Raw genomic sequence first — 14,594 nt, forward strand, 5'->3', positions numbered from 1 at the left:
AACTACGGCGGGATATTGTGTGTCCGACTGCTCTCTGCATCGCCCACATTGGCATTGTTGAGCAGCGCTTGTACACAGTGGGCATTGGCCCCAGAATTTTGCTCTTTGTGACGTCAAAGTGCTGAAATAACATCATTGACATGCTTCAAACAAGCATGTCTCAAGAAGCAGAAAGGAAACCTTTTCTAGTTCTTGGGTGAAATCCATTTGAGTAACACACTGAAGTCAATAGCAACATAACTCCTTGACTTTCAAAAAAGTTCTAACGCTCCTTATGCCCAGTTCAGTCAATTTGCTTGCTTTTTCCCCAAGAGGAGCTGAGCTGGAGTTCATAGTTCCCACCTTTCGCTGGAGCAGTACTTCAACAAAAAGACACATACATTCTTTGCACAACTTTCCCTGAGTGTGTTGTTGGGCTGTGCGGCTCAAAATATTATCAAGCTCTTCAAGGGGTTTTGGAGGCTTTCTCTATAGGAGGATAAATGCTTTTGAAATTCTCCTTATCCAGACTCTGGGATCTCAAATTTAGACATTTGTAAGCCTTTCTTTCTCCCAGCAAACTGGGACCCAAGGCAGGTAAGAGTACTAAAGCAGAACAAAAATAACTCGGTGTCTGTCAGTGAAGATGAAAGCAATACCATGAGAATTTTAGATTCTCTCAAGAGTCTCCTAGCAGACTCAAAAGTAGCTCAAGGTGGAATGGTCCCAGCTGAGACAGTAGATGAAGATGAATCAACATCAGCATAAAATAACAGACAATTCCTAAGGTGATGAAGGAGGAGGGTAACTTCTGAGCAACAGTGGTAGAGGAAGGTGACACTGGTAGACAATGCCAGTGTCACCACTAACTCTAGCTAGTAATGCGCAGAGGGAGGCAATGGTAAGCCACTTCTAATCATCTCATACCTTCAAAACCCTATGATGAGACAATACAAAATGACAAAAAGTGCTTGAAAATAGCACCCCTCAGTCAGAAAGCTCTCAATCAGCTTCCAGAGAAGAGCCAAGGATAAGTACAAGTAGTGCTACTCTATCTCCTTCGAAACTAAAATGACTAAAGTCAGGCTATTGTACTCACTTTGTAAGACTTGAGCAAGGCTATTAATGATGTAATGTTCTGGGGATCATTAATTCATATGGTAGCTGTAAATCAGAAGTAACTTGAGGGCCTTTAACACAAACACAACAAAAATGAAAGAAAAGGGGGGCAGGGCTTAAAGAAATTCAAGGCACTCAATAAAAGAAACATCTTAATGACCCAAAGGCAAGAGCCTTAAACAGCTTTGTTTCACAAGCTCTTAATCTATATGGCCCATTATGTATGGAGTGGAAGGTCCACATTCAGGGTGGAATGGCGGTGGCTAAAATCACCAATTATGCACGCTGCAGGTGGCAACCGGGTGCAGAGTCAACGTATGCTGCCGAAAAAGCCGCGTTAGCAAGATGCGGAAGAAAGTGGAGCTTCCTGGGACCAGGGCGCAACCAGAAGCGGCTCCAGAGTAGCTGCGTGCATAATTGTATACTCTGGGTTTTGCTGCCGTTGCGTTCCGTCCCGTGTGTAAGCGGTTTGCTTCGCTTCTTCCTCCTCCGCGTTCTCCATGCTGCCGTTTCAGCGGCTGTGCATAATAGGCCTATGAGAGGCATAGCTCTTCTAATTTCTTTCAGAAGGCTGTTCGGCAACACTGAAGCAGCCACAGAAGGAACTTGAGAGTGGGCAGTAATAGAACAGACTTTCAACTTTTGGCTGGAATCACCAAAAGATACTGTTGTGCTGAGTGAAGCTTCCACATGGGCTTATACTGGAGAGACAATCCTTCAGGTATGTAGACCCCAGCAGGGCATGAGTGGCTTTAAAGGTAATCTCCAGAAACTTTAACCTGGCCTTGTGTCCACATTGCAGTCAGTACTTTGGGAATTCTGCATTATTCTGTTTTTTAACAACCACTTATTTCCATAGTTCCTCTCCTCCCCCATTCACATTATTAATGTCCATAATCAGACTAAAGAAGACAAAGATGCAATTCTACATCTGGCTCTATCAAGATGTTGCTCTGGGCTGGCATTGTACCAATGCGCATGGGCGAACATGCATATCAGTGAAGCAATGCATGAAAGAATTCTTGATGTGCTCACATGATTGCATTAAGATAGCTTTCTTGGTAGTGCTTTACCAATGCATGCCTTCTCAAATTAATTTTGGATTGTCCCAGTCAAATCCCCAAAGTTCTAGGTGGAACGTAGGGCAACCCATGGAACACTAAGAACATAGAATAAGGGAAACTTACACATGCAACCACAAAAAAGAAGGTGCACAATCTCATCTTGGCTTTTGTTGTAAAGGGCAAAAGTTGGTAGTAATTGTTGTGACAAGGGAATACAGGATGCCCTGGAACAACACACACAAGTTTTACACATACACACACACACACTCAATATGGGCACCAGACAATAAAAGCCTCTTATTATCCACAGGAAGCAGAGCACCCTCATTAATGGTGATTGAAGGAGGGACCACTTGCCATACTGCCGCAAAGAAATAAGACTGACGGCTTCTGGTGTCCTGACCAGATTGGCTCCCATAGTCAGGGGAGTGCCATGAACCTCATTGGTTAGATGCCACCTGATATGAAACATAGGGACTCAACCCCCCATTTCAGAGTAGGTCAAACAGAACACCTCCCAGCAAGGGAGGATAGGGTTAAAACATCCACCTGCCCACCCACCCACTGCAAGCTGCACAAGCAGAGGGTCTAGGAACTGAAGTGGTGCAACCATCCCAGCTGCCTTGAGCCCATTTCTCAGAGGGACGTGACAAGGAGAACCCAGTGAACTAAGCAGAACTCTTAGTACTTAAACAAGTACAGGATCCTCCTGTTAACTCATACTGGCCTACACCTATTTCAGTCATAGAGTTGGATTGCCAGGTTCTCCCTGGCCTACAGCTGGGGATTGGAGAAGGAGAATAGTCAGATCCAGGTTGGGAAACTGTTGGAGATTTGGGAATGGAGGCTGGGGAGGAGAGAGACTACAATGGGTGACAATGCCACAGAGCCACCCTTCAGAGCATCCATTTTCTCCAGGGAAACTGATCTCTGTGGACTGGAGATGAGCTGTAATTCCAGGGGATTCCCAGGTCCCACTTGGAGGCTGGCATCCCTAACGCAGAGGTGGCAGCTGGGATATTCTCTGTGGCTCACTGCTGCCTACCCTGACTTACTGTGCTGGCTGGGGTAGGCTACATGCATTGTGAAGATACCATTTGTCCAAAGGCCACTTGCCAAATAGTGTGCAACATCCTATAAATTTTTTGTGTGTTTTTGGACCCAAAACAACCATCATCAGCAAGTGGGATTCTACTCCACAAACAATGCAGTCCTGGAAGGAGTTTCTTGTCTAGGCAAAATGTAAATGCAAAATACCCCATTTTTCAGAATAGCCCTCTGGGTTACTCTTTTGCAAGATTTTGCGAAAGGATATCCAATCTCACTAGAGTCACTTGCAATCTATCATTTTCTGACAAATACAAAGATGTGCAGATTGAAAATAAGTGCTGCGTGGACCATTACTGTTTTCCTATATTTTTCCGAGCAACAAAATAATCTGGGGGAGGGCACCTTTAGTGATAACAAATCCCCCAGATGTTCTTCTAACACATGACATTCTAGACCAACTGGCCTTTGCTATTGATGCATAACCTTGAATTCAAAGTCATTCAGAGCTGATTGTGAAAGGAGTTTTTCCCATTTTGGAGGCAGGTTGTTGGCTGATAGACAATATTCCTTAGTGGGAATGTACCACTTACCTAGGCCCTCCCAGTATGTGCTGCTGGAGGGTGAGTGAACGAGCAGACCACTAGGAAGTGATGCTGAGAACAGCTAAAAGAGGGCTTCTGCAAGTGACTGTAGCAGCTGCCAGTAATTGCTGCTACCGTCATACTGAGACTTCTGACCATCTGGAGGATCTAACCAAGTCCTCTGGGTAAACCATGTCACTGTTCTACTTTGCTCAAAAACATGCTGGCATCTTTGAAAGATCAGAAACCATGTTTTAAAAAATAATTAAAAAGCCAATGCGAGGTAGCTTCTTCACAGATGCCATGGTGCTAAGAAGAAGTCTGGTATCACTCTCATGCACTGCAGTGGACACAAAACTGTTTTTATTGTTTGCATTTTAGAATGTTGGTTGTATTGTACCACTGTGTGTTTTCAATTTTCATTGTGTTTTTCCCATACCCTCTCTTCCTCCTCACTGTGCTGCCTAGACCAGCCCTTTGACTGTGGAGGAGCCCCTGAAATATTTTTTCAGGCTTTGAGGACCCCTGGAAGTGATGTCAGCTGGCCACGCCTCCCTGCCACACACCCCAGAAGTTACATGTCACCAAAAGTGACATCACCACCTTCACCCTTTCCCCTCCTTTTGCTCCCTCTCCCTGCCTTTACTCCTACCACAGTGGCTCAGCCTCATGTTGGCTTGAAAGAATGCAAGGAGCTGAGAAGACAGCCCAGACCCCCTATGCCACAACCCAACTGACTCCTCCCCTTTTAATTTGACATCCACGGCTACGCCCATTAAGGTAGGAGGTGACAGGCTGCAGATCCCTTCCAAAGCCCCCCACGGACCCCTGCTTGGGAATCCCTGGCCGAAGGTGTTGAGGGGAGTGAGAGTCTCTCCTGCTCACACTGCTTTGGTCTAGCAGCAGCAGCCTCAGATGGTGCAGTAAAATGGGACAGGGAATTCTGTACCAACCCCCTTCCTGACTGGACCACAGAAGCAGCAAAAGCCGCTTCCCACAACCCTGGCGGGAGGAGGAAAACAAGCTCACTATGTCCCATTTTCCCTCCTCTCTCTCTGCTATCAATGAGCTCTCAGAGAGATAGCCAAGCATCAAAATAAGTTAGTGATCCAAACGTGAGAATGAATTAATATCGTTATTCTAAAATTGTTAATGATATTCTTCATTCATTTTCTAGTTATTCATACAACATCTGAATCCACACGGTTTTCTTGCCACTTTTGACTTGCCACATCAAGGGGTTGCCATATCAAATTTAAGACATGGAGGAGAAGACCATGAATCCCTTTTTCTTCCTTCAGAGAGTTTTAGGGCACTGCTGGCATTTGAGATAAGGGATTCCCATGGTGTTACTCGTGGCTGGGATATTCTGGAATAAATAACATTACTTGAAGACAAGAGTCAGCAACCACAACTTCAGCTTCCTGCCTCTCAGTTTCTCAGTGATCTGCCTCGGAAGAAAGGTTTGTGAAAATTTAAGCAAGCAAATCTCAGGCACAGTGTGGGGGTGGGGAGAGAAAGCAAGCTGGCACATATGCTTCCCCATATGGCTACCACCGCTAAATAATCCTGCATTCCCCATGTATCACTTCAGCTCACATCTACAGTGTCACACTAAACCCAACCTTTTCTTCAAGGTTGTTGCAATTTTCACCGTAGTTCGTGTCCCATATAAATTGCTCCCGAGAGCAGATTGCTCCTGGGGCTAGTTTCACAAAGCCAGAAGTACAGAGCAAATTCCATAAATGAGAGGTACAAAGACCACAGCATTAGAGACACAGTTACTGCTAAGAAAGCAAACCATCAGAAAAACCTACTTTCCGTAGAAGCTGATTTCATGGAGTAAACTATGACTCCGGAATGAAATGTGGCTCAGTTCAGAATCAAACACAGCTCTTTAAATAATGAAATAATTACATCAAGTTGTGCTGGAGAAGTAGACAGAATGAGAATGTGAAACAACAGTCAGGCAAATTATTTTTATGGCATTAAAGAGATTCATAGAAATGCTTTAAGGGATACAGCGTTCCAGTTCAAATTCACATAAGCCAAGCACACAAGATCCTGGACACATCTTGACAATGTATCTCATTCTCAACATAGTCCCATCTGTGGATACTTAAATCTGGAGCCTGCAGCCATGGATACACAAAACTAATCATCCCACAAGTCTGAGAAAAGACCCAGGACTGCAGAAAAATTAGATTTTTTAAAAGGAGGGGTTTTAAAATACTCTAAAACGACAGTAGCAGCACCTGTAGCTTTAAGCAAAGAATTCCTCAATGGCTCAACAGTATGGCCAACTTTGGCTTCTGTCAGTACAGCTTTGGCGTTTGAGAGGACTCATTAGGGCTAGGCCTGGCAGCAATCACCAGGCAGCTTCCTACCACACAACCTCCATGACTCCCCCAAGCCAGCTTGTTGGTCTTAAAGGTGCCACTGGACTCAAACTGTGCTCTGCTGGTTCAGACCAACACAGCTACCCATTCACAAGTATGCTTGTAAGAATGGAGTGGAGGATATTAATGGAAGTTGCTTTGGATGTCCAATGAAGTTAATACTAAATACAGCTGAAGATTGGGGAGCAGATAAAAGGTTGGTGGCTGGGAAGGAGACAAGGAAGCTATAAAAGGGGAGGGTTTGGGGGCCGAGAGGAAGAGAGAAAGAAAATAGTGTGGGGGTAGAGATATAGGAGAAACTGATGTATCCCCCAGAAGATCCTACAGGGCCCCCATTGTGAACTGGACCCAGCTGAGTCTGGCTTATACCTCATAATTTGGCCCAGCCCAGCCACTCATCAACAAGCCCCAAATAATAGAAGCAGCATCAGTGTCTTTAAGAAACGCATCCCTCTGAGATGCCAGTGGCTATGGGTAGGTTTAAAAACAGTCATCACACTACGATGATATAAAAAAAGTCCTCAAGCTAGAGGCAACTCTTCAGCCTATGTAAAAAGAAGGGTTTGGGCTTGGCACCTAAAAGACAAAAAAAAAAAAAAAACAGGTGCCAGACAAGCATCAAATAAGAGGACATTAAAAGGTGAGATGTCACCACTGGAAGAAAAAAAAAAGCTCAGCTCTAGCTACCACCTGCCTCTTTGCTACCACCAACACCATTAGCTTAACATATGGAAAGTTCAAGAGTTGTCCAGGTAACTGCAGTTATATGAAGCGACGATGCTGCTGTACCAGGCAGCTGCTGTACCAGACTGCTTTGCATGCCTGGGTGTCTTCTGAAAAACCACTCAAAGCAGTCTGTAATATCCATGTGTTGGGCTTCCACTGGACTTTGCTATGGAAGAGGCTGGTGTACAAAAATGCATGCCAGACTTCAAATCGAATGATGATTTGCACATGTACTGGGTCCATCACAGGTGTCACACACAATGTCTGCCCCCCCCCCCAGTGGAGGCAAACTCAGAGGCTGATCCTCCACATATGCAAAGAAATCTAGTGAGGCTTAGTTAAGCTGCATTATCCAACACTCAGTTAAGCTGGGTTAACTAGCATGCTGGACTGCAGTCTGTTCTTGTGAGAGGACAGACAGCAGAGAAGTAGGCACCCAGCCCTGGCCCTTAACACTGATGTCTTATGCTGCTGCTGAATGAGTGACACCAATGGATGCAACCCAGTTTAGACACCCTCCCAGGCCTGGTTTGAAGGTGACAGCAGGCATGTCTTTAAACCAACCCCAGGGCAGCATGATTCATTAGCTGGTATACCACTTACCCATTGAGGCAGAAGATCTGACTCCAGCTCTCATTGCCCTCCAGTGGGAGAAGAATTAAATACCACCATTGTCATGGCATCACATCACTTTCAAGGAAAACCACATGGCTTTGGCAAAGGGTTTGTAGCAACTCCTAGAGTGGAGTGATGTCACTTCCTGGTTTTCCCTGGAAGTGATGCAACACAGTTCACTGACAGCACCTCTGTCATGTCCCTGGTGGCTCCTACCTGTTGCCAATATCCTGCTGCTGACCGGCAACCCTACACATGACTGATATTTTTAGGCACTGGTGCTTATGCACATGGTTTTAGTGTGGCATGCAGCCTACATTTAGGCCAAGGACTCCTGACAAGAAGTGCATATAAGCAGAGCCAGATTAAAAGAGGACAGATAAGGGAGAATGGCAAAGTTAAACACTCTCCTTCAGGCAGGGAAAGCCACCCATCTCCCTCCTAGCTGCTGCCATGGTAAGAATTGCCTCACACACAACCACTGCATAGAGTTCCGGACTTGTCTGGGTTCCATGTCAGCATCTTCACCCCATATGGCCATAGTTTATTAACAGAGCAAAAATAAATGTTTCCCTTGGAGAGAGGGAGGGAGGCCCCTCCAAGGGAGTCATTTGGTGGTGGAGTCTGCTGCACTTTCTCCAGATTCCAGATATCACAAGACTAGGGCCCCCCACATGCAGCATCTTTAAGAAGGATAAAAATCTATACATATCCATTAAGCTGCTATAAAGGGAATGTCTTTTATATGTTGACTTAATTCATTCCCCACCTTTCTCCTCCATGGGGAACCAAAGCAGCTTGCACCATTCTCCATTTTATCCTCACACCCAATCTGTGTGTGTTTCTGGCCCAAAGTCACCCAGCAACCTTCCATGGCAGAGTGGGGGCTCAAACCCACCTCTCCTAGATCCTAGTTTGGCACTGTAACCAGAGCAGACATTGGCCTTTTCAACATTTCTTAAGGGGGGGGGGGTAAAGATAAGAGCTGCAGGGGCAGCTCAACAGGATGAACCTCCCCCACTCCCTTGTAGCTAGATTTGTAGCTAGATTTTGACCGACCCTGTGTTGCCTAGGCAGAGGGGGCGCTGGCCCTGGAGGGGCAAAAAATGCTTTGTATTTTTGCCCTTCCAAGGGTGAGGGTGGGGAGCTGATCTGCCAAACCTTTCAGCCGGACAAATTGTGCCCATTCCACCCTATCCTGGGTAGAATCATAGAGTTGGAAGGGACCTCATGGGTCATTTAGTCCAACCCCCTGCACTCACTACTCTATCACTCATCCACTGTAACCTGCCACTCCTTTGCCTTCACAGAATCAGCCTCTCCGTCAGATGGCTATCCAGCCTCTGTTTAAAAATCTCTAAAGATGTAGAATGCATCTCCCGAGGAAGTGTGTTCCATTGTCGCAACCACTCCCCACCACTCAGAGCCAATTTCCCGGAATCAGTCAAAACGGACAGCCACTTCCAAGGCCCAAACGACGTGCACGCCTTGCAGGCTCCCTAGAAGTGCGGGGGGGGGGGGGGCTCGTTTGCTGCAAGCCGGGCGGCTGGCAGTCGCGGACCCGTGCAAGGCTTAGTCTGGCGGCGGGAGCGTCCTCGCCTGGCTGCTCATGCCCTTGTGGCTGAGGTCTGGGGGGCTCGGCAAGTCCGGGATTTGTGGCGGGAGAGCGGCCGCCGCTGGAGGGCTACGAAGGCAGCGTGGGGCGCCACGTGCGGAGAGCAGCCACCGGCGCCGCTTTTTAGGAACTGGGCAGGAAGTTGCTCCGAGAGCGCGAAGGGAGCGAAGTGTGCGCGGCCGCCAGAGGTCACGCGGAGGCGGTGCGCACCCGCTAGGCGGCGGTGCGTCCGCGGCGCGCGTTTCACCTGCACACGCGTGGGTGTGCCTGGGGACGCGTGGCCAAGGCGCGCGGGCTGTTGCTCCCCACAGGCTCCGTGGAGCTCGCAGAGCCGTACCTTCCTTCTGACGGGGCCGCTGGTTTTTCCGCCCGTGGCGTCTCCAGTGCTGCCGGTCCGGCGACAGCGGTGGTCGGGGCGAGTTGCCCACGAGGCTGCTTCTTCCCTGGTCCCACCCAGCCCGTGGACGTCGACTCGCAAGGCAGCGAGCCTCCCCGTTTGCGTGGGCCTGCCTCTCTGGAGGACGCGGACAGAGTTGGTGGCGTCCAGGTGAGGGCTGGACTTTTGAGGGCTGGACTTTTGCAGCCCAGAGCGCCCAGCGCCCGTCCCCTGTGGAGCCCTGCCCGCCCCCCTTCTCAGTGGCGGTGCCAAGCGCGGGACCCTGTCACTTCCTCGCGGGCTGGGCGCTGGGCGGCTGGCGGCTGATGCGCTGGCCATGGCTCTTACTGCACGTCCCCGCTGCTGGAGAGCTGGCCGGGGATGCGGCGGCGGGCAGCAGCGAGGCCCCCGGGACTTCCCCGCCGCGTAAGGTTGCAAGCGAAGGGCAGCTAGCGGCGTTTCGCAAGGCTGGCTGGAGCGGCGCGGGAGCCCGCCTCGCGGCAGCTGCGGAGCTCTGCCGGGCCACGGCCGAGGCGCGCTTCGTTGAGTCGGGCGGAGTCGCGGCCAAGGGATCGCGCCGAAGACGCCCCCTGCGAAATTTCTCTGGGCTGGGACTTTGGTTCCCGCCGCCGCCTTCTGTGGCGCGCCTTCTCAGGCGACGGAGCAAACGTGGCTCGGTCTGTCTCCTCCGCCCCCTCCGTGATCGCTTCGTGGGGCAAAAGGAGCCGATGACCCCCGCCGCTCGCAAGCCATGAGACCCGACGACATCAACCCTCGCACCGGACTCGTGGTGGCCTTGGTCAGCGTCTTCCTCGTCTTCGGCTTTATGTTCACGGTGTCTGGGATCAAGGGGGAGACTCTGGGCGACATCCCTCTGCTGGCCATCGGGCCGGCCATCTGCTTGCCGGGCATCGCGGCCATTGCCCTGACCAGGAAAACCGACGGCTGCACCAAGTGGCCGGTGACCAGATGTTGCCCCACCGGCCGCTGCTGCTGCCGCCAGAAGCCCAAAGACAAGGACGCCCTGGAGCTGCTGCGGACCCCTTCCGACCTGGAATCGGGCAAGGGCAGCTGCGATGAACTGGCCAAGGAAGCCTACGCCACCCTAGAGAGGAAAGCCATTCCCGAGGGAGGAAGAGAGGAGGACGCCGACGCCACCACAGTGGCCCCGGAGGGCAAGAACTTGCTCAGCAAAGTGGATCAGGAGGAGATGCTCAGGTACTTGGAAAACTGTTACCCGGAGATGCCTGGGAACGTCTTTGTGGCTGAGGGTGGCCCTTACAGTGCCTTGGACAAGCCGGACTCTCCGCTCTTGGAAGGGGCGGCCGCCAGCCCAGATACAGAGGACAACATTTTCGTTGCTCCGAAAGACAGCATCATCGTCTGCTCATACAATGAGAACAGCCCTTCCGACAGGTACTGTTGTTACATAAACCCCAGCGAGGAAATCTGTTCAGATCATGAGACAATCGTTTGAAAGGACCGCCAGGCACTCTCTCCTCAGAAACAGAGAGGGAGAGATTTTAATTTGGCCGTGTACTGCTGACAATAATGGACACTCACAACTTTTGGCTCTGAAGCAAATATATATCTTACACGTATTGGCTTGTTTTGCACTGCATGGGACAATCATCAGCTCTTAACTTTCAAGCCTGGTATGTGACCTAAACGCAAACCTTTTGTGCCTGAAATACTTAATTCCCCCCCTCCCCTTAAGTAATAATTAGCATGTTTAAGGAGGAGCAGTCCTTTTTAAATAAAATGGCAATTAGGACGGGTTGTAGCGCTTATGCTGCTTTTGTTAGGAAGCGTTGCAGGAACTGGAGGTGAACAAAGTTCTTGACAGAATTTAGGGCGACTGCTGGAATTCTGGAATGCTGGATGGGTTATTTAATTCTGGGTGAGTGGGTGGGGCAGTATCCTGGATCAGATTCTGTTTCCTTTGCCCAGTTTCCCTTTTCTACTCAGAAGCCCAGGCTGGCAGGTGAATCAGGAGGCAGCACAGGGCTAAGCGGGCTCAGAGTTTAATAAAGACAAATGTTTCTGTGCATCAAGTTTCACCCAGTGTTAATTTAACTTGCTTCTAGAACAGTAAGTAGCCTGTGTTTAACCCTAAAATACAGGCCTGAATCAAGAAACACAAACACCCCATTTCAGTTCTCTCCTGTTCTGTGGTCCCAGCTTCCCCCAGGGATGCTCATTAGTGCCAGATAACTGGTGTGAATTTCCAGTGAAGGAACTGCATTTCTGATTGGAAAAGAGGTCTTCTGAAGTCTCCCTGTCTCTTGATTTCTGAAAGCAAGGCAAAGAGGTGAGTACAGCTGTCCATATGTATAGTTTTATAAAAGGTGAAATTATAAGCCTCCTTGGCTCTTAAGGAATCTGCTCACCTTGGAAAGCATTTCATGACTTTGGGTATACAAATGTCTTTGAAGGAGTTTGCATGTTACATTATCCTTCCATGATGATCATTCTGGAGGAGAATCCATGCTATTCTGCTGCAGCAGTATTAGGAACTCAAGTGTTTTAACCTTAAAGGCTAACAAAATTTATTTCACATAACCTTTTCATGAGGTTTACTTGAGGATGCTACTGGACTACTCCTTGACCATCCTTCTGGGTAGTGATGTTGATTTGAAGTTTAATGTATTCCATAACATTCTCAGTTTTAAACTTCGGTCAGGGGTCTGACGTCCTAAAATGGAAGGGGGCATGGCTTATAGAAATATGAACAGGAAAATTATCTTTGTACAGATACTCCATGGAGAAGAGCATTCATAAGGATATTTCGGAAGCCCACCTCCATCTTGGTATTTTAATTCTGGTTTAGGGAAGTCAGGGGCTAGGATTGGTGACATCACTGGTTTCTGGCCCATCAGAGCTAGGCACAGTTTGCTTTTACTATAAACGGACAGAACCAGTTTCCTTGAAATGCAGTCCAGGAAAGAAATCTGCAGATCATGTGCTTCCACAGTATTGCATAAAAGGTGTTTGGATATCCATAGTATGTGGAAATTTACTGCCACAGGATGTGATGGCTGTTAGCATTTTTTTGAAAGTATTAGAGAAATCATGAAGGACCCATGACTATTAGCTGGCTATGTTGGGATCTTCCATAGCTGATGCTGAGGAGCATTAGACCTCAAGTAGAGATGGAAGTCCCCACTCACTAGGCCCTGCCCCCCAGCCACTGATCAGCTAGCTGGTGAGGAGGCATCAGCAGAAAGAGGAAGGCTCAGGCCATGTCACCTGCATTGGCCAGGAAGAGATGTCCAGCAGCTTCTAGATAACAATCTAGTATTTGGGCAAAAGAAGCTGGTTTTCCCATAGAGCTTTTGCCCAAATACCATAGAGTCCTCCAGAAGTTGCTGGTATGATGACACTTCCTGTGTGATGTCAGCAACATGGTCTGCACCTTTCTCTTTTTCTCACAAATATCCCCCCTCCCCCAAATCCTGGCAACCCTATTGCTGGACTAAATCAACTTTAGTTGATCTTGCAAGGTAGTTGTGTTCTAAAGAAATGTTCGCTGCACCAATACAATGGCTAAAGCTAACTTTCACTATTGTTTTCCACTGAAATGTATTGAGTCATCGTAGGAAATCTTCATGTCTTGCATAACTGTTATTGAAGAAATTTGGGGACACTAAATGGTGATAATGAGGATCTGAAATTATGTTCATGTATGATACAACAAAACCAGTGGTGTAATCCAGCCAAAGTGAAATGCTTTTATTTTTTTGGGGGGAGGGAGTTCCGTGGATTTCACTTCCTCTCTGGAGCACAGGCTTAAATATTTCCAATTGAAAGCAATGAAATTTCAAAATGTTGAAATTTTGGCTGGCCCATACACCCATATATGTATATGTATATATATTAAATTAAAATATAAAGAGCCTGGAGACTGGCATTTTGGCACAATATATGTGATGCATAATTGTTTACCATTCACAGTCACCATAACAAAAAGAAGGACTTTGTGATGACTCAGCAGAAAAACAGATTGCTTCAGCAAGTCTCATAGAGGCTTCAAGGGAATGAATCCGCAAATTCCATGTACTTTGTGTTTCTGTATCATATGTGCAATATACCTGTAATATCCTATTTGAGATTTTATATATGTAACTTATTTAATCTATGCAGAGAGCCTTTCAAGGGCTAAAAACAAAGAACAATATATTCAATAAATTCAGAGTAATTTGTATTTCATCGTTGCCTGTAAAATCTGTCCCACCGTAGGAGTCTCTAAATGGCTACAAAACTTCAAAAAGCTGCTTAATTTTAGAAGTGTTAATTTGGGCACACAGCTTCCTCGAATATTATTTCTTCTAAAAAGGTTAGTTAGTTAAACTGCTCCTCATTCATCCCTGCTGAAGGGAAGAGTTTATGTGGCCATGCAGCCTTATGCCAATATGCCAGAGATATCATCTCACGCTCTTTGGTGGCTGTCTTGTTTTTTGAAAGATCCTTAGAGGCAGTTCGTTCATAGGGAGAGATAATGGTATTCACCATAGATTTTTTCCCCAACATTCTAACCATAAAATAAGTCTTGACATTTATTGGGTCATATGACCATATATGGTCATGTCGACCTCCCCCCCTCCTCAAATGGCCAATGATAGGCCTGGAGGGGGTGGGAAGAACAGAGGCCCTGGCTGGGCATGTGCACAATTAAACTTCCCAACCATATTCTGCAGGATCGCCCCACTTGTTTAAGGGGTTTCTCAATAGTAAAAAAGTTGAGAAATATGCTATGAGAAAAAGAATCATTCTGACTGAAATAGCTAGCAAAGAGAATCACCTCTTTAAGGCCAGCAGTACTTCTAGCTCTGGTTTAGATAGTCAGAATATTATGTCAGTGAAAACATTAGAATATAGAATTAGAACTGGAATAATTTCAGTTAGCAATGTGGTATCTGGGAAACACAAGAAATCATTGTCTTTTGAAATCTTTAAAATGTTTTGCTGCTTAGTTGCTATCCTTAGACTACTTCCCTGTTCAGTGGTTATATAGCAAATGGCATCTGAAGAAGTCTCTTGTGGGGGGGGGGGGGAGGCATGAGGCAAGGA

At 47.4% G+C, this 14,594-nt stretch overlaps 1 protein-coding gene across 1 annotated transcript; it reads left to right on the forward strand.

Moving 5' to 3' along the window:
* The first annotated feature begins 9,280 nt into the window (after positions 1 to 9,280).
* On the forward strand, positions 9,281 to 13,902 carry TMEM215 (transmembrane protein 215). Its single transcript, XM_077345277.1, has one exon. It carries the CDS (start codon positions 10,276 to 10,278, stop codon positions 10,999 to 11,001), a length of 726 nt encoding a protein of 241 aa, XP_077201392.1. The 5' UTR covers positions 9,281 to 10,275; the 3' UTR covers positions 11,002 to 13,902.
* Positions 13,903 to 14,594: the final 692 nt, after the last annotated feature.

The sequence above is a fragment of the Paroedura picta genome, chromosome 7 (genome assembly GCF_049243985.1).
Source record: "Paroedura picta isolate Pp20150507F chromosome 7, Ppicta_v3.0, whole genome shotgun sequence".
NCBI classification, from domain to species: Eukaryota; Metazoa; Chordata; class Lepidosauria; order Squamata; family Gekkonidae; genus Paroedura; species Paroedura picta.